General features: G+C 42.2%; 1 protein-coding gene across 9 annotated transcripts in view; it reads left to right on the forward strand.

The window, feature by feature from the left end:
• LOC311226210 (MAP/microtubule affinity-regulating kinase 3-like) overlaps nt 1-21,497 on the forward strand; it is an 84,723-nt gene that overhangs the window by 7,903 nt on the left and 55,323 nt on the right. For all 9 annotated transcript variants that reach the window (XM_084311588.1, XM_084311592.1, XM_084311591.1 and 6 more), the window contains exons 3-5: nt 1,681-1,734; nt 16,836-16,884; nt 19,065-19,130. In XM_084311588.1, the coding sequence (XP_084167714.1) occupies nt 1,681-1,734; nt 16,836-16,884; nt 19,065-19,130 (169 nt within the window). The remainder of the gene's footprint in view (nt 1-1,680; nt 1,735-16,835; nt 16,885-19,064; nt 19,131-21,497) is intronic.

Raw genomic sequence — 21,497 nt, forward strand, 5'->3', positions numbered from 1 at the left:
AGGAATAATGCGATGGAGAGGGGCAACCTAGACAAGTAAACAAGCAAACAAAAAAACAACAACAAGAGGTATTATCCTTTAAATGACCCTCTGCTCTTGCATGCGTGCGTAGGCTTCCATGGGTCTGACGTTCACGGTTTGTGTTTCACTGAAATCTTAATCCAGGGGGGGATGGTTTACTTGTTTTCCCTGCAAAAGGTTTTCTGTGCCATGCTATTCTATTCTAAGGGAAATACTGATGGCACTTTCCCCACTGCTGATACCAGTACTGCATACTTCACTTTAAATGGGCACTTCAGGGGCGGCTACGTGGCATAGTGGGCAAGGCGCTCTCCATGAATGACGGAGACGCTGGGCTTGCCTGTTCGAGCCCAGTGCTCCACATTGCTTTCAGTTTAGCTGGTCGTTCATACTAATACACATTGGCCGTATTAGGGGGTGGGAAACTGATGGGTGGGGATCGGGCGTTGTGGACAGCGACTCCTACAGGTCGGTTGGTGCGCCTGCGCAGTAGAATCAGGAAGTGTCGGGGGCAGCGTGAGCCTCCCACGCGTTACTCCTCGCCACTGAGAGATCGAGCTGCGCAGGTGAAAAGATGCGACTGCTGTTACCTCAAGTACCGGAGGGGACTTGTGCTATGTATGACTTAGTCCACATTGCAGCCGGCTTGTGGGAGGCAAGAAACAGCGTTCGTGACAGGGGAGGGTTGAATTGGATGATACGAAATTGGGATGGGAAGAAAATATAGAAAATGGGAGAAAAAGTGGATACAAAAATGGGCACTTCACCAGAAAAAACTAGGCTTATTTTTTCTTTGCACATAATCTCACACACATCCAAAAACTCTAAAACAGTTTTGCACACATTCATTTAATTTGACAGTTATCGAGAGTAAACAAGTTTGAATATGGCCACCAGTGATGTCATCAGGGACATTCAATCCTTGTGTTGTGTTAATTACAGCTCAATTAAATGATAAGGTAGCAGTAAGACGAGGTATTGCTATTCTTTCATTTACATAATTTCATGGAGCTGTAATTAACACAACACATGAATTCAGTGTCTGTGATGACATCACTGGTGGCCATATTCAAACTCTCTTACTCTCAATAACTGTCAAACTAAATCAATGCATGCAAAACGGTTTAGAGTCTTTGATGTGTGTGTAAAATAAATGCATTGTTTTTTGGTGAAGTACCCCTTTAAGTATCGGTAGATAATGAGACTTTTAATGAACAGCATGTACCTACTACCTAGACCATTAGTTTCATGGTCATTAGACAAAAAATATTGGGATATAATCTATTTTTCAACATAAGTAAGATCTTACTATACTAATGTAAAAGGCGGGTAATCAAATTGACTGGCTTAGATGTTTTGACATATGGATTTTGTTGTTGTGGGAAATTCTATGATACAAAACTAGAATTTTAAGAAGAGGATGCTTCAGTGTCGTCATGGAAATGGTTTCGCCCGTTACCACGGGGAGGCAAAATGGTGTCTCTCTGTGCTTAATAACTTCTGTGAGCAGCATGTTGACTCATCCTCTTCTCACAGTTCTAGAAACAAACATTCTTACATTTAGCTTGGTACCTGCCAGTATACTGGTATCATTGCATGCCTATTCTATTCTATTCTCATTTACTCGTATTACAGTGTTCCCTTTCTCTCTCTCCACAGGTGGCAATTAAGATTATAGACAAGACGCAGCTGAACCCCAACAGCCTTCAAAAGGTAACGATCACCTCTCCATTCTGTTACCCCTTCATGCTGTGGAAAAACTAACATACCAATGTGTGAGCCACTACAAACGGAGCACTCGTACAGTATTATGATTTAAATGTATAGTTATTTATTTTATATCCAATCTGTCCTGTCTACCACTAATAATCGGGTCCATACATGACTCAAAATGATGGGTGACACTCGTGAAGATATTTATACTATAAAAGAAATGTTGAACTTTAACTGATTAATAGAATTTTAATTGTCAGTAAACTGAAATATACTTTGTATATGTGTGTGTGTGTGAGTAGTGTCTGCAAGGACAAAAAGGGAAACGCTTGTGGGTTGTTGTGAGTGACGGTCTGACCCCTGACCGCCGTGTCCTCGGGCTCTGCACCCTGCGCTGGATGTGGTTTCAGGGGAGTCGGAGAGCAGCTCTCGTTTGACTCGGCCTTCGCTGTGCTGGAGGATGTTGTTTTTTTTGGTCAGTGGGCTGATGACCACGCCAGGATGTGCTGAACCTGGCGTTGGTGTTGACTGTGTCGACGCTCTCGTTTCTCTGTCTGTTACCGGTCTCCCAGCGAGCAGCCGTCTCCCATTCGCTCAGCCAGCCAGCCAGCCGGCCGGCCAGCCAGCCACAGTTTCCATCAGTTTTTCCAAAGCGCCATTGATTCTGTTCTTTGTATCTCAGAGGCCTGGCCCTTTTGGCTTGGGCCTGTGTCGCTAAGCTGACAGAAAAACACTGAGTCATGACAGGTCTGTTCATGAAAACACAAAGCGCCAGGGTTTTTGTCGGCAGTCTTTGTTGTCTGACGTTACTACTTTGTCACGACCCCCCGCCGCCCCCCCCCAAGAAAAAAAAGGCAATTTTCTAGGTGTTTGCCACACTCTCTTTCCTTGATCTTGTACAAAGAGGTTTTGATATCTTAAATGTCTAGTCCCCGTCCTGATTTTCTTCTATATTTAGGCTAGCCATTTGGTCCCTTTGCCGATTGGTTAAGTGGAGACACAGAAACGAAGGCACTTCAGATATGGATCACATTTTCGACTGGTCTTGGCTAGAAGGGCCTGCCCCGTCATTGTCAACTCGTCGTTGTTGTGTCTTTGGGGCATAGATCCGTTTGAAAGCATCTCTGCCTCTGTGTTTGTTTTTCCGGTCTGTCTGGTTGCTAAGCCGGCGCTCCAATAACAAGAGGCTACCTGCACCCCAGCTGACACCAGAGTGTCTTGACCCGTTACATAATTTGAAGGATTGGTGAGATTGTGATTGCAGGGATGCTGCCTCTAAAGCCTAAATGTTTATTGTCAGATTCCGTTCTTAAGGATTTTGAAGAGTGGAGTCGGGGAGTTCACATCTGTCGCATGCTCTGTCTTTGTAATCTTCTTTTACCTCTTCTCTCCCTCCTTCCTTATCTCTCTCTCTTTATCTCCCCCTCCTTCCTTATCTCTCCCTCCTTCCTTATCTCTCTTTCTTTCCATCCTCTCTCTCTCTCCCTCTTACTTCTGCCTTCTTTCTTTCTTTCTCTCTTTCATTCCTTCTCACTCTTTCTCTCTCTCATTCCTTCTTTCTCTTTCCCTCCGTCCTCCTCTCTCTTATCGCCTTCCTTCTTTCTCTCTCCCCCCTCCTCCGTTGACCAGCAGCCACAGGGCTATACTTCTTGTTGTCTTGACCAGGTCAAAGGTTATGGAAAGGATACTGTGAGGGACACTGAAAGCAGTGATTAAATGTAAACAATCCAGCGTGCTTTGGAGTCTGGAATAACCTCTGCTCCCTCCGCTAAACTATTTCCTGTTCATTAGCCTAGCAGAATGGTTATTAAAGCTAACCGTGATTTAGTGTTGAGGTGTGTGTCGTTGGAATGGCAATCGGGCCTGATATGTGGCAGTACAAGAAATGCAGTGATGTGGATACTGGTGTGGGGTATTGGGTCCCATACTAGGCTAAAACAGGGTATCTGTACACGGGGAAATTCCCCCGTGCTCGAAAGAAACTCTACTTTATGCATTTTCTTTGACAAATATAAATATGTTAGATCTCTCTAATGGTGATAAATGGATTCTATCTATAATTGTTTTTGTCTGATGACTCTAAGCTCTCTTCTTTCTGTTCAGAACAGAACTCTACAGAACTCTTCTGTTCTCTAGCGGCAGTGAAAAAGTGTTAGTGGTGCCTCTCTAGTTCTAACCTCGTTTGATTGTGCCAATGAGTTAACTTAAAGTCAACATTATGGGAAATGCCCCTTCTCCAAAGTCGGACAAGAAGATCAATACCAATTTCCCCCTCTGTGCGCTCAGTAGAAGGCTATCCGGCTGCAAGCTAGCCTAGCTTAGCACAAATTAATGGAAGCGGATATGGACCACTAGCCTAGATTAAAATTCAGCGAAAGGTATTTTTTTTGGCCTCTCTGACTGAATGCTCCGAGAGGAAATGTATTCTCTATCTTCTTGTCGGTAAGGGCATTTCCCATAATGTCGGTGTGTTGCTTTAACCCTTTCACTACTACAATGGTTAACCCTTTCACTGTGACCATACAGAAGGTTAACCCTTTCACCGCCACGCGACGAGGCTTAACCTTCTGTATTGTGGCAGTGAAAAGGGTTAAGTTGAGTTCTACTTCCTTGTCCCCGTGGGAGGAAATGATTCCTCTGCGTTTGAGGCGTCCTAGCTACTTGGGAGCCGCGGGGCAGCAGCCCCCGGCGCCCGGGGGAACCGACTCCAGTCGCACTGCCGGCACCTTCGTCAAGGGCAATGGCAGGAGTATGTACCCGGCCAGCATGCATGTCTTTTACGGTGTGGGAGGAAACCGCGGAGAATGCAGAGTGGAACCCGCCACACAAACACGGCTCCTGTGCGCGCGTTGTGTTGTTTGTATGCATTCTTGTTTTATTGCGTTGTAAATTGTTTGAATTGTACTCTTTCTGCTATTTACGGCCACTGCCGCCTTGGCCAGGTCTCTCTCTCTCGGAAAGGAGATATTGAGTCGCAATTGGGCCATATTCACACCGGGATCCCATCCTGAGCAATGACACAAGAGCCATTTGGCCGCCGTGTGAATATGGTCAATTGTAATTAACTTGTTAAATAAAGGTTAAATTAATGAGCGCCTTGTGTCGCTCACTTGATACGGTGAGGTCTAGGAGGCCGTGCGTAGGTCTAGAGCAGGTTGTGTTTTGTGCGGTCAATCACTTGCTCCTGTGTGGTTGTTTTAACCAGGGTGTAATTTACCAATTCTTTCCGCTGTCGCGCCTTATAGCTCCCACTGAGATAACGGATATAGTCACTGTTATTGGGGGCTGGGTGTTGGAAAAAACACAGCCTCTCGGTACTATACCGATCAGTTTTAAGGCATCGTGTTGAGAGCTATTTTAGAGGCATGAAAAATGCTTGATTCTTAGGTTTCTCAGGTTTCCAGTTGCTAGTTTATGGGCCATTGCTATGAGGAATCGGTACGGTCTGGTTCCGGTTCAGAGCCGCTCATAGAATGTGGTGCTTGGCATTATTGTGACATGTGGTGACGTGGTTTCAGTTAGGGATGCCCCGATCGTTATCGGCCGATAATCAGTATAAATATGCGATCGGTGATAATGCTTTATTTTCGCCGATCGTCTAAACCGATCTCACTCGCTGTCGCTGAGTTCTGTCTCAGAAGAAAGGTATTAAAAACGCTTTTGTTTTAGAAACGGTTTTGAGTTTTGATGTAATAGGTCATCATAACTGATGAGTAGCGAACAATTTGCAGTCCCACTGTTTTTGTTTTACTACAGGGTTTCCCATTATCCCAGTCCTACTCTACTGTTATCCACTACAGTCGAGACAAGTCAAGTGTTCCTTTTATTAATCTCCTTGGGGAAATTCAGGTGTCATAGCAGCATGGGGGAGGGGGCAGGGGAGGTACAGGCAGGAAAAAAAGATAATGGTAATAACAATAGTCGTAGAATATGGTTTCCAGTGATCTCAGTAACACTGTGTATCCACCACAGGGTAAGTCTAAACTTCTCAATTTCAACATTGTTATCACACCACACAACACACAAACTAAAACCCCTCCCTACCTCACATGCACACACACACACACACACACACACACACACACACACACACACACACACACACAGAAAGGGAGAATGGCTTATAGGAGACTTTAGAATATTTCAACTAATGAAGTTAATGTTTATCATCAACTATCCAGTTCGTTTTTATAGTATAACGTTTGGCTACTTAAAATCATTGAACGTAGAGAGGGAGGGGGCAGCAGGGGGGGCTCAGCCCCTCCCTTTCCTCACTATTGGAACTCCGCCAAAACAAAACTGATTTCTCCACTGCCTGTGAACGCTTCCAGGGTTAGCTTCGCTTAGCTTGTTAGTAGCTAACGTTAGTTTTCACCGCAACGTGGGCAATTTGGGCATACAGGAATGGTGAGGTCTTACTCGTTCTGTACAACAAGTCGGCAGGAATTATACAACTCTGGTAGCATTGTTCATCAAACAGTGTTGAACTTGAGTGCTACAGTCTTGAGTGCATAGTAGTATAGACATAGTAGTAATAAAGGCAAGGTAGATTCCTTAGTAGCAAAGTGCATACTAGGATGAGACGGTTTATTTAATTTTTTTACCAATAGCCCGAAAGCTAAACCCCCCCCCCATCACAAAGAGAAGCTCACATTTCTATCTCTATACTTTCTTCACTCCGGGGGTATTTTCAGTATAATGACGGGCGGAGAAGTATAATATTCAAGAGTTTAATGACAGAGGCAGACCTTAGGCTCAGTCTAGGATGACTGCTCCTCTCCTCAAGAGCCAGCCAGCCAGAGTCCTCCTCCTCCTCCTGGCTCTGTTTGCTTGTTGTTACTATAGTTCCCATAAATGGTGCGTCTCATTCTTCATCCGGAAGGCCACTGATGCTGTTTTCTTCGTAGTTAACCCTTCGTTGAGTTTCTTATTTTTTTTTTTAGGTAGGAAATCAAATGAGATTTATTGTCTCTGTGACTGGGATGAAGAGAGATTAACCCTATCCTCCCCTCTGTACCACCCGGTGCTGGGTTTTTAATTGTATTATCCATCGTGCTCGCCCTCAACGTTTATCTTTGAACAGTCAACCTCTGGCTTTAGCTGTCCCTGGAATATGTATCCACCATGCCACACCCCTAACCCCCCCCCACACACACACACACACACACACACACAAATGTCTTTCAAATCCTTTATTTAGACTCTAAAGGCGATTGAGGTGTCCCTCATTTACAGTCATGTCAAGTGTACATACAAAAATAAGCATAAATAAAGCGTATAAAATCACAAGACGAGGGTAGACGCAAGCAAGGATAACATCAATTATAACATGTACAACTTTATTGATAAAGTTTGGAGATCAAGGTATTAAACTCTACAACAGAGGGGAGAATCTCAAGCTTTAAGGACTGTTGGAATTCATTCCATGAGCTAAGGGGCATCATGGCGAAATGCAGATTCACCCTGTTCAGAGCAAACTCTGGGGACCTCAAGGACCATTGACCTATGTAGAACTCTTTGTAACTGACTGATCTCTCAAGTTCTGCCCTCTTTTCTTGACCCTCTAATCACAACTGTTTCTTACCTCAAGCTAAGAGGGGGGATGGAGCTTAGCGTCGGAGCTAAAATAAAAGATGGGTGAGGTGAACTATGACCTCCAGATGCCGATCACAGCCAACCATCACTTAAAGGTGATATTTCAAAATGTAACCTTCATCAGTTTGGCACTACTTGCTATGAATTTCAATCCGAAAGATTTAGATCCACTTAGAAAGGTGGGAAAAGTCACAAAGGCAAATGGATGAAACATTCATCACTGTGTGTACGCACATTGGTGCCAAGTGTGAATACTTTCAGTTCTGCCAACATTAGGGATGGGTACCTTTCACATTTGTACCGGTACCTGTGAATCGATACCGGTACCCAACGGTACCTTTTTCGGTACTTTAGTCTCAAGAAATTTGATTTACCTACCTCAGTCGTAAAAAAAAATATCCAAACTTCAAATAACTACAATTTCGACCGTTTTCGGCTTGCCATTGCTCCGACTGCTTTGTTGTTGAATCAAGTCGAATCCTAGGTAAGCATATATTGTGCGTGTGAACGTTGACACGAAAAGAAAAAAGGTAAAAATAAATAAATAAATAAAGGGTTAAAAAATATATATATATATATATATATAATATATAAATTATTGGTATCTCACTTGAATCGTTACTCGGTAGTACCGACGTGTTTCGGTTCGGTACCTCAAAAGTACCGAATTCGGTACCCATCCCTAGCCAACATTGAGTTGAATGGGATCAACCATGTCTTTGTTTATGTCATTTAAACAGATTATTACCGGCCGCCCCGGTCCCGCACCACGTACAGTCATACGCTCAGCGTAAACCGCAGCGTCCTGGGTTCGAAACCGGCCCAGGACATGTGCTGCATGTATTCCCCCCCCATCTCTCTCTCTCTCTCCCCAAATTTCCAAACTGTCCTATCCACAATAAAGCGCAAATGCCCTAAAAAACGTAAATGTAAAACATATCTAAATAAAAGATTATTACCTCGGATGTCAGAATCAATTTGTTGCATTGTTAACACTCTGACGTTTGGTATATTGCTTGATGTATATTTATTCGGATAGCTGGTATATTTTTTTATTTGAACACACTGGCTTCAACAATAGAACCGGCACCAGTCTGACATCAAGCGGAGCATAGAACGCTGGTGTTCTTCTGACGTGATGACTCGTCCTCCTTTTTATAGTTTCCTTGGTTTCACAAATTAATTAATTGTCAAATTAATTGGTCAAGGAGGGCTCTGGCTGAAGCAATGGTCAGAAAGGTTGAGAACCGCCGGTCAAGAGCACAACTAGTGTCCGGTAAGGTTTACTGTCAACGTCTTACATTGGGGGATTCCTCCCAAGTGTGGCCAGTTAATAAGTTGGTGAGTCGTGGGCCATCGAGCGGCTCCTCTTCCTCCTCCACAGCGAAACGCGATACCTGCGGTGGGAGTCTTTCGTGTGAGCAAGGAAGCACATCCAATATGACAAAGCATTTGTTTCAACCCCTCCGTGCGCCGCTGTGGTCTTCTGTCTGTGTCGGCAACGTTGGCTGCACTCGGGTTATACTATCTCCTGTGTTGGGAGAGAGGTCTGGCTAATGCGAGACACTCGAGTGTAGTTTTGGTTCTTGATATTTAATTTTCTCCAACCACCAAGTATATTAGAAATCAGAACAGAGATTCGATAATGACCGGTTTCCGTGAGTGGACCCAGAACTGGAATCTGTAAAATCCAAACTATACCCAAGCCTACTGAAGAAGGTATCGGTATATGAACATGTTTCACCTTACTCCTAAATTTCTTTGTGTGCTGCCTACATTTAAAAAAGTAAGCGTCGAGCCCTGCTTCAGTCCTGTTTGAGAAGAAATCAAGCAATGACCTGCACCTTCGAATGAGCACCTCTGTAAATCATTTATATAGCACTTTTATCCAAAGCGCTTTACAAATTTGTTCCTTGCATTTACCCATTCACGCACAGACGGCGGACGCAACCATGCAAGGTGCCAACCTGCTCATTGGGAGCAATTAGGGGTTAAGTGTGTCTTGCTCAAGGACACTTCGACACGCTGCCCTGGGAGGAGCGTGAATCGAACCGGGAACCTGGTTACCAAACGACCGCTCTGCCTCCTGAGCCACTGTGTTCCCCAAACCCACTATCATCCTTGGTAAAAGGCTGATCGCAGTACGAACATGCTTTTTGAACACCGGGCCTTGATCCCCTCTGCCTCATCAGCAGCCCACATGGTCCACGAGAACTCTGGATCGTCTCCAGCTAGCGGTATCGGGGAGATGGAAGAGATATGACCCCCACCCCCTTGTTAGCGAAAACAATGCAATATCGCCCCCTTTTTTTTTAATAAACTAATTAGGAGGAAAATGAATGGAGAGCAGCATAACGGCACTCGCTCATCATCTTACTGAATGCTAGCAAATCGCCCCCTCCTTGACACCATCTGTCTGCTTGGCTCTACAGGCAGGGAGTGGGACCAGGAATAGAGAGAGGCTGCTGCACAGAGCTGTTTCATGGGGTGACGCGGCTGTGGGCTGGCTGGCTCATGTTCCATGCAGCCAAGTCCGGCTTGTAGGCTAGCCTTTTGTTGCTCCGCTCGTCATCCCCCCTCTGGTGTTGTCATTGAAATACACATTGAAGTGTGCGTCTACAATCTTGTCTTTGCCCTGTACTAGTCTTGTCTGACGACACCACCAGTACTTTATACTATATATACTGTGTGTGTATATATATATATATATGTTTGGCGCTTTCCACTGGTGCTGTGATGAAATGACTATACGAGAGACGCATGTATGAACAGTGGTCATGGAGGTGGTCCTTCCAGGCACCCTAATAAAGTAGATGGAAATATAGTCTTTATTAAAAAGAAATCACTTTCATATCCACCAAAATCCGTGCATGTGAGATCCTGCTAGATATGAATGGGCCGTCGTGTTCTCTGCATGATGAGAGGTTGTATGTGGATCTCTGTGTGTGTGTTCTGTGGGCGCAGAAGAACCATATGTTTGGCCTCGTCTGCGAGCTAGCTGCTAGCACAATCATGGCAACCGTCGCCCGCTGCCCCTGCTCTATGAAAGATTGATGCCTTTTTTATATTTGTATGGAAAGGGGGGATGGTAGGGTACACAGAGAGGGGGAGAGAGAGGGATGGCTGTAGTTAACAAGATCAATAATGGATGGATCTTGTTCCTTTCATTCCCAGTCTGATGGAAGACTAAAAAGCATTTTTGGCTCTTACAAATCTGCTTAATCTGGTCACTCTGACTGCTAATGGGAACAACATAGTATTTGCCCGCAGAGTCCCGGACTGTTAGTGTTCTAGTTGAAATGCGACATCGATGTGTATGTATGTATGCATCTTTCAAACGCATTAAAACTGGTGATGTAATACAACATGGCCGTGGAGGAATTCTCTCTCGTCATTGTGCTTTAGCATGTTGAACCTGATGTACTGCTGCGTGACCGAGGAGGGTGTGTGTGTGTGTGTTCTTGATATTGTCACTCAAGGCTTGAAAAAGGTCAAGATTATGATGCACAAAAACACACTCGTGGTTTCCTTGACGACTGTGTGGATGTTTTGACAGACTGTGAGACCGGTTTGCTGAACAGGACTTGCATTCATTGATCATATTCCACACGGTGGCCATTTTGCTCTTTTGTCATGCTCCGGTTGGGATTTCTTTGGTGGGAACAGAGTGGAAAGAAATCCCAACCTGAGCATGACATAATGAGCAAAATGGCCGTCATGTAAATATGGTCAATTAGACCAATAGTCCTCAACTTTATTTGTTAAGGACCCCCAAATTGTGGACCCTTATTTGATACGATTCTGTCTCCGCTTAGATTCTGGTCATTGGGTATGAAATTATTCCATATACCTGTTTACACTGTAGGTGAGTGGAGGGTGAAACCTACTGTGTGATCAGAATAGTCTGTTCTGTTATATATGTCATTGGTCTTGAATGAAATGGTGAAATTAAACTATTCCTCCTCAAGGACCCCCACATAGACAACCACTGCATTAGACCCCCTCAAGGACCCCCACATTGACAACCACTGCATTAGACCCCCTCAAGGACCCCCACATAGACAACCACTGCATTAGACCCCCTCAAGGACCCCCACATAGACAACCACTGCATTAGACCCCCCTCAAGGACCCCCACATTGACAACCATTGCATTAGACCAACTAGCTAAAAATAAAGGCGCTTTCACACCTGCCTTTTTGGTTGAATCGAACCCTGGTTTGTTTGCCCTCCTGGTGCAGTTCATTTGGGCAAGTGTGAACAACAATCGCACTCTGGTGTGACACCGGAATGACTGGACCGAGACCTTGTTGAAATGGTGGTCTCTGTCCGGTTACAAACTAACTCTGGTTCGGTTCTAACTCTCAAACTAACTCTGGTACGGTACTGATTATCAAACTAACTCTGGTACGGTACTGATTATCAAACTAACTCTGGTACGATACTGATTCTCAAACTAACTCTGGTACGGTACTGATTATCAAACTAACTCTGGTACGGTACTGATTCTCAAACTAACTCTGGTTCGGTACTGATTCTCAAACTAACTCAATGGCATTGATTGAATTAACTGAAGAAATAATAACAAACATGGATAAAAAGTTGTACACACACAGTTGGAGTCTTTGTAGATTTAAAGAACGCCTTTGACACAATAGATCACAAAATCCTTATAAGGAAAATGGTCAAATATGGCTTCAGAGGGGTTGTGTCAGATTGGCTTGAAAGCTACATAAAAGACAGAACAAATTGTACAACTTGGAGATTGCAAATCTAGATCTATGAAAATAATGTGTGGAGTACCTCAAGGCTCGGTTCTGGGACCCAAACTGTTTAATCTATATATTAATGATTTGTGCTCTGTGTCAAATGTATTTAAGTGTGTACTATTTGCTGATGATACAAACATGTTCTGTACAGGTGAGGACATCCAGCAGCTTATGACTGTCTTAACAATAGAAATGAATAAATACAAACTCTGGTTTGATATAAATAAATTATCTTTAAATCTAAATAAAACAATGTATGGTGTTTGGAAACCGCCAGATAAAAACAGACATTCAGTTGATAATAGATAATAATAGAATAGAAAGAATATCAGCTTGGCTGGCCGTTCACACTAATACAATTGGCAGTATTAGAGGGTGGGAGAAGCTGGCGGGGTGGGTCCGGGTCGTTGTAAACAGCGACTCCTACAGTTCGGTCGGGGCGCCTGCTAAGCGCGGATAGGACTTGAGTGGGATAGTGTGATCCTTCCACACGCTACGCCCTCTCAATGAGAATCCGCGCTGCCAGATGAAAAGAAGCGGTTGATTGGCTGGACGTGTGTCGGAGGAAGCACGTGATAGCCTCCACTCTCCCAGACCGACTGTGGGGGGTAAGTGCGCAGCGACCAGGAAGGGGATTGGGAATTGGCATAACGACTAACATTGGGATGGGAGAAAATCGGAGGAAAATGGAGGGGGAAAAAGATAAAAAAAATAAAAAATAAAAATAAAGAATATATGAAAATACATTTCTGGGAGTGATTTTAGACTATAAACTCTGCTGGAAACCATATAGAATATGTGAGGGCTAAGATGGCAAAGAGCATCTCAATTATTATTAAGGTGAGTCTGGTGAGACATGTACTCAATCCCAACTCATTGCACACTCTGTACTGTGCAATGATCTTGCCTTACCTGCATTACTGCACAGGGGTATGGGATAACGCATACAAAACAACCATAAATACATTGACTATCCTACAAAAAAGAGCAATACGAGTAATAAACAATGCAGGATATCGGGACCACACACACACTTTTTCTACAATCACACATTTTGAAGTTCATTGATATGGTAAACTTTAAAACTCTGCAAGTTATGTACAAAACAAGAAATAATCAATTACCGGTAAATGTAAGAAGCACATTTCTGGATAAAGAGGAGGGATACATACAACCCCAGAGGACCATTGAACTTCAAAAAACCTGTGATGAAAACCAACCTGAAAATAATGTGTATCTCCTCTTACGGAGCCACCCTGTGGAATTGGCTAAAGGATGAACTAAAATATTGTGAAAACTATGGCTGTCAGTTTATCGCGTTAATTAGATTAATTAATTACACAGCAAATAATCGCGTTATGAAAATTAACTCAACATTTATTACAACCGTTTTTTTTTTTTTTTTTATGAATTTTTTTTTTATCATTCATTCCATAAGCATGTAGAATACACATTTACAGATTTTTTTTGAATATGGTCCATTTGCATGTTCTTGGTATCTGATTCTAGGGACATCTATGAATCTCAGGGAATGTATTCCCAGTGTCAGAAATACTGTGGGCTAGATCCACAAAGAATGGATTGTACGGTGCAAGTTGCACCCTTACTTACAATTCATTATGAATTGAAAATGGGGGACCCTGATGTAAACAAGACGAAAGTCTTTCTCTGGTCTGCATTCCCTTAACAATTGTGTGTATTGAGCCGTACTGTATTGTACCCATTCTGCAATCTGTTAATAACATTTTCATTCAATCAATCAATCTGCACGGTGATTGATTGAATGAACATTTTATTTTGAGTAAATTGTAATGAACCAAATGAGAATATCAATACATTTTTTTTATTATCTTTGACTGTGAATAACACCATGCTCAAATTGACCAGACCTGAAAAATCTAAGCAAATTAATAGATGGAAGATGATTAAACAGAAGGTTTTGTAGATACAGTACTGAATTCTGCCATCCGGACACATGCAATTTGAAATATGATTATAGAATATAGAATATGAGGCATAAAATGGTAATGCGATTAATTAGATTAATTAATTACAAATCCTGTAATTAATTAGATTAATTTTTTTTAATCACCTGACAGCACTTAAAACATAAATCAATTCAAATCTAGACAAAAAAATCTATTTTCGATAGGTACAGAAGGGAAGAAGAGCTTTAATTGCATATTAATAAAAAAAAAACATGATACTGTATTGTACGTTATATCATATTACATTATATAATCATATTATAATTAATTTATATATTATATTAAACTATATTTATACTATTATATTATGGTATTATATTGTATATATCATGTACTATATATCTCATATCACATTATATATGTGTTGTTTACACTATGTACTATATACTATTATATACTGCAGGTATACTGTAATGTGTACTATATGTGTGTACTGTAATGTGTACTATGTATGTACGGTATGTAAAAAATGTTTTTAATAAAAAAACAAAACGTAAGTCTTCAGGGGTAGGGCCCGACAAGTAGTGCTAGTGCTTCTCCCTAGCCCCTTTCGGACAGTTGGACAATGCGGCAATAGCAGCTGGTAAAACGTTGGCGATTTATGGAATGACCATTGTTATGTGTCCAAAACCCGAAATAAAAAATAACTGAACTGAACTCTGGTACGGTACTGATTCTCAAACTAACTCTGGTTCGGTTCGTTTGAGTTGTGAAGGCAACCACCGCAAAAGCAGGAAAGACCAAAGAAATTGCACATTTAATGAAGCTTATCAAGCAGTTTGTTAACATTTGCCATATATTTCCAAATGTGTGATTTTTCATCATAATGTTAACGCAGCTGATAAGTTCAAAATGATCAAATAATGTTGTGATACTAAACCAATACCTCCCATACATGATGCAGGTGACCGTAGCCTAGACAGTGACGCATAATTAATTACAGAGTGAATTGGAAAACGTAGTATTTCCTAACATTTGTGCAACAATCCAAGGTGGATTTGTCCACATATATATAATCTCTCATTTTAATTATGTATAGTGACGTGAATGAAATCTGGGCTTTTGTATGGGGGATATGTGTTGCCAGATTAACAGTTTTATCCTCTTCATACACTACACTTAATTAATCCTGCCATCCCAGAGTAAACGTACGTCAAAAGCAGAAACCCCATGACAGCATCAACCTGGCGACTCTCATTCTAATGGACGAGCGACCGATTCGACCATGTGACTATTTGTTTACAATGTAAGCACACCAAATGGAAAGATGCAACAATGTTGTAACCCCCGAATTGCAATACATTTTTTTAAAATAAAATAAAGTCTTAGTCAACTAATACTCAAAGGACTTGGTTGTCTGATCGATAAATCAACCAATCTTAAAAATGGTGTTTTCCAACATGCAATCGCACACAAGGCCCTCTTTAAATGTAGTGCTTACCTGAGTTATAATTTTACAGGTGCCTATTCGACTAACAATGTCTTGAAGACCAAACTAATTAATCTGCTTAAGAAGGCGCTTATATTCTTATATTTTACGATGACTTATGAACTGTGTTGCTTTTTTAAATGCACCTCATTTTTACTACGTTGATATTGTACAAAGCTGTATACCTCTATACCGCTAAGGGACCGACGGATGAGCTTGTAGCTATTCTTATTCAGTAGCCGTCGTCTTGGTCGCAGACAACAGCTGATTGTAATCAAATAGCAGGCCATCACCATTAAAGGACAACCATGGCCAGTGAGCGGTGCCCTGGCGCCATACTGTATGGCAAAGCACGTCATCACCATACTTTGCATGTCTGGTGCAATATAGGCTATTTATTGTGCATTCGTCCTAGTTAAACAACATTTAATAAATAAAGGAATAAAGTGACCTGACGGCAGTCCTAAATCAGTGCTACTATTCAGAGATTTATGCATAAGGGCTTTGAAGCACCAACGCTGGAACAGAACAGAAGGGAAGTACTTTGTGCACTCACCCATTGGCTACGTTCATCCTGCAAGCCTTAGTGCTCAATCTTGATTTATTGCTTTTTTGTTTGGCTGTTCACATAATTTCTTTTAAACGTGGCCAGGATCAGATTCCGGTGTGAACCGGTCACTCTCCTGAATTGACCCACATGCGCAAATGAACGATAACGAAGATGGATTTAGACACTGAAGTAACAGTTTATGGTTTGATTTATAAGTTTATGTGCAGTGGAGGCTAATCCGGGAGCAGATGATATTGGGGGCGAGGAGGAGGTGAAAGAACCATTTCGTCTTTCAATATGCTTTCAAACACAGGCCGGTTATTATGATGCGTCCCCTCAAGGTTTGCTTGTACAGAGGAATCGCCTCGCTGTCCCTCCACTGACCACCTCCATCACAGCTGTCTTCCATGTTTGTATTCACCGAGTGCAGTATTGTGATGAATGTCAATTCTAGAGTGACGTAAAAGTCACATGAATTCTGACTCATGACTATTCAGACTGAGGTCACACAAAAATCCGACCTGATTGTGATTTAGGACCACATATGAAAGTGGCCCAAGTCAGAATTGAACGGATCAGATTCCATGTGATTTGTGCTGTTCACACTGTCATGAAAGAATCAGATCTGAGTCACATTATGAGCAAGTTGCCTGCAGTGTGAACATAGCCATTGTGTATTTCTGCCCACAATGTGGAAAAACGCATAACTAGTGACATCTGGAGTGTTTTCTTATCATCTTATCTCTCTCTCTCTCTCTCTCCCCCCCCAGCTTTTCAGAGAAGTTAGAATAATGAAGATCGTGAACCACCCCAATATAGGTAAGTGAATGACACACACACACACACACGCATGCAATGTCTTTTAGATATCAAATCAACTGTATTTACATTTTAAATTTTTATGCTCGCTTATGCCTGTATTTTTTACTGTTGTATGTCCGTTCTATTTTATAATTTTTAGACGATTTTTAAACTTAATCATTTTAAACTATTTTATTATTTGTATTACTGAATGAAACTGTAAACGGAGAGCCTATTAGGATGCTAGATCCTAATGTGAAACACTGTGATTTACCATACCTTGCTATGCTCGCTCATGCCTGTATTTTTTACTGTTGTGAAGCACTTTGAACTGCACCCTCTGTATGAAAAGTGCTATACAAATAGTTATTATTATTATTATTATTATTATTATTATTATTATTATTATTATTATTATAACTGTTTTTAGTCATATGTCTGTCTTGACAGATTTTGATAATCTGTAAACATAGCAACCGTTCAGATAATGGGACACTTAAGAAACACACACATACAGTGTACAGACCATGCAGCTGGTATATGCAGCAGCCAGAGCCTCTATCACCCTTCCTGCAGACGCCAGGCACGGTTGGTTCAGGGAGAGGGGATTCCCCGCTAATTACTTTTAATTTCCTTTCCCACACACACACCATGATTTCCTCTGCAGAAATGTGATTATAATTACTGGGGCAACAATAAGCATATACCAGCCACCAGCACGGTCTCTCTCTCTCTCTCTCCTATCCCTATCTCTTGCTCTTTTCTAGCTCTCTTTCTTACACTCTCTCTCTCTTTCTCTCTTCCCTCTCTCTCACTCTCACTCTCTTATCTCTCTCTTGCTCCTCTTTTTCTCTTCTCTTGAAGACGGAAAGAGAGTCTCTTTCTCTCTCCCTCTCTCCCATCCCACCTCATCTATATTTAGCACTCAGCCACTCATCACATTGAGACTTTTATATCGGCTCTCTGAACACGCTGTGGGGAGGGAGCAGCTTCTGGACGCGCTACATAATAAGCACTGCTCTGCTCCGGCTGATTGGACACGCAAGCGTACATACGTGTCGTGTACACACTAGGGCTGTCCTGGATACACAAGCATACATACATGTACACACTAGGGCTGTCCTGGATGCACAAGCATACATACATGTACACACTAGGGCTGTCCTGGATACACAAGCATACATGCATGTACACACTAGGGCTGTCCTGGATACACAAGCATACATGCATGTACACACTAGGGCTGTCCTGGATACACAAGCATACATGCATGTACACACTAGGGCTGTCCTGGATGCACAAGCATACATATATGTACACACTAGGGCTGTCCTGGATACTATATTTTGAACTTTGAGGTTTCGGCAGTAATCATATCGGCAAATAATCAATGCTTCATTCTTCCCACAAAGTTTCAATACGGTGGGTTGTGTTTGAGAGCCATGGGGTAGTTTGGTTTTCTGAAGTTTCTCGTGACTTAAATGTCCTTGTCTGAGAAGAGCTAGCTATTTGTTCCACTGAGACTATTTTTAGAGTAGTAAAAATCAAACAAAAAAACTGAACAAAAAGCAACAAAAAGAAAAATGTGAATCTTGTTTTGGCATTGAATACCCTGCAGCAATTAAAGCTTCAAAGCTTTCAGGTCAGCCCAAGTACACAACACGCTCTTACATTCACAATCCACAAACATTTCAATGGTACATATTAACAGCTCTTTAATTTAACACCGGCTGCTAGACTAAGACTGTGAGGTTTACATGGATCCAACTAGTTTTCAGTCAGTTTCATTCTCAAAAACTGCTTTAATCACTAAGAAATGTGTGCGTTGTTGAATGACGTATGACTAATACGTTTGTTCCGTGCCCTGCATTTTAATATAGCCTGTCCTTTGATATTTACACGCTACATATTACACTCTTAATAACAAACACTGGAAAAAGACTTGGTTATGGGCAAGTCCGGGGGTGTTCAGAGAGTGTCTGGGGGCACTGGGTGCAGAATTGTTTAAAGGGGGGCGTTGAGATGCTCAAAGGGGGCACTAGTTCATTTAATTTATTATTATGGAACATGGACATCATATAGGGGGCGGCGTTATGGAACATGGACATCGGGTCTCAAACCTGACCATCAGTAATCTTTTCTCTCTCCATCTTTCTTTCTTTTATCTCCCTCCCCTCCCTCCCTCCCTCCCTCCTCAGTCAAGCTGTTTGAAGTGATTGAAACGGAGAGAACATTGTACCTGGTGATGGAGTACGCCAGCGGAGGTGAGTCTGACCATCTCTCCCTGAGCCCGTTCAGACATGTATTTGTGATATCGGGGGCTGTACAGAATACGTTTTGACTCGACTCGAGATGAACTTCAAAAATAATTCCACCATTTGTTCACGGTCAATGTCACCGGTCCCATCTGCCGCTAAGCATGTACAGACGCCGGTGTCCGATATTGGACCAATGTCTATGAAACCGGGCGATAAAACGGACCGTCGGTATCTGAGAATTTCCCAAATAACTGAAATCCGATGCCAAGAGCTGTGCGTGATGTGGTAGAGAACAAAACAAAAAGAGACTGGCACATGAACGCATCTCGGATCTCTCTAATGGAACAACCCCTGAAAACCAACTTGATCGGACTACTTGATAATACACCACCAGCTGGTCTGGCACCTCTTCAAACTGAAGCTCTGAAGCCTTTTTAATGCCGCAAGACACTTACGCAAGACTCAAGAATCCCAAGGCACATCTAATCGCCGATTTGCTCGCAAATGTCTCATTTAAGCCCGTTGAACCAGGAGGAGATAATGGAATAGAAAGACCTCCCGGCATGAGGGCCAAATTGCATTAATTTTGGAGTTGGAGAAAAGTACGACTACGGGCTGGTTTAATTGGACTTTAATCAAAGCGGCTGTGGGTACGTCCCGGATCAAAGTCTAATGCAACGCAAGTCCTTTTTGACACTGACACTTTCTCAGTCGTACATTTTACTTATATATGACTCATTACAGCCAGAGAGAAAAATTATTTCATAGTTTTAATGCCTTTATTGGTGCTGTTCTGCATTGTTTGCATCCCGCCGTGTTTCTCTGCTCTCGGATGAATGTGATTGGCGACAGCAGCCCGGGCCTCTCCCTGACGACTTCCCTGATTGGCCGGAAGCCAAAGCGATGCTCAACCTGTCTGAAGGCGTCACTCAGCGGTGGTGCTCATGTAGTTCACGTAACGCTACCGTTTCAGTGACAAACGTTTAATGATTTTCTTTATGTCCCAATTCAAACAAAATGTTAATTAGAGGAAGTTGCCTACTGCAGCGTTAATTTTTTTTTTTCCCAAGTTTCTAAAGGCACCTTATCCCGGAGGCTCAGCCTGAGCTTTCTCTACAGCTTACTAGTGTGTTGCCAACAGCCCTGTATAACATGTCACCAATCAAAGCCTAGTAATTGGTTTGTTTCTTTAATCGCACATATAAATACTGTATGTCCGATTTCTGAAGGAAGAATCATGCTTTTATCACCTTCATTTTTGCCCAGTGACTACAAACTAATTTTCTAAATCTATTGCGTTGGGTAAAAGTACCGGCTCAGATCAGTACTCTGTGTAACGCTGTACCTAAAGTATCATTTGTTATCCTCATTCATCATAATTGTTTCAGACAAAAATCTTGTCAAAAATGTCTTGAACATCCCCATCCACACGTGTTTTTAACACAAACTAAGAATGTTGTATATTGAATAAAAACTTGTTTGGTATGGTTTTTCCACAATTTTTTTTTATTTATAATAAACTACTGAACTACTACTGAAGATGTCTTGGCCCCTGGGGGGTGACATTGGCTCAGAGGTAGAGCAGTCGGCTGGTAATCGGAAGGTCCCTGGTTCGATTCTTGCTCCTCCCGGGCAGCGTGTCAAAGTGTCCTTGAGCAAGACATTTAACCCCTAACTGCTCCTGATGAGCAGGTTGGCACCTCGCATGGTTGTCTCTCCCGTCGTGTGAATGTGTGAGTGAATGGATAAAGTGTGAGGAACAAATTGTAAAGCTCTTTGGATAAAAGCACTATATACTAAGAGATTTGTTGGGAAAAAAACAACTGATGCATAGATCACTAGATGTATCCTGGATGACCGTGTGGCCAAGTTGGGCAATAGCGACCATGATGGGTTTTGTTGCGTCACACAGGTGGCTACGCATTTGAGGAAGTACAGAGAAGCCTCCCCTCCCTCCAATGGAATATTGTGAAAAGGGTGCTCTCGTGACGAGTTCTGCACAAATAACAATATAGTTAGTCATGCCTCCAAGAGGAGTTAACTGTAGAAAAAAAAAACATGTTTTTGAGTGGAGGGGACTTTTTAACCCACTCATTCTTTGTCCAATTGAGATTTTGGTTGGAATTATTCAGTATGATGCCAGATGATACAGAAATGGGGTCTAGCGTGGAAATGTAGACTGTAATCTAGATGTAATCTAGACTAAACTTTCGGATTTGGCAGTGAAGAATTAGTATCTGGGAAGCTTTACTCTCTAGAGTAGTGGTTTTCAAACTTCCCACTGAGACTCACAATTTCAGAATAAATATTCTCATGACCCATACATAATTATATAAAATCTAAACAAATATAAATCTATCCTGCATTTAGACT

This window comes from Notolepis coatsorum (genome assembly GCF_963971535.1).
Source record: "Notolepis coatsorum genome assembly, chromosome: 3".
Taxonomy (NCBI): Eukaryota; Metazoa; Chordata; class Actinopteri; order Aulopiformes; family Paralepididae; genus Notolepis; species Notolepis coatsorum.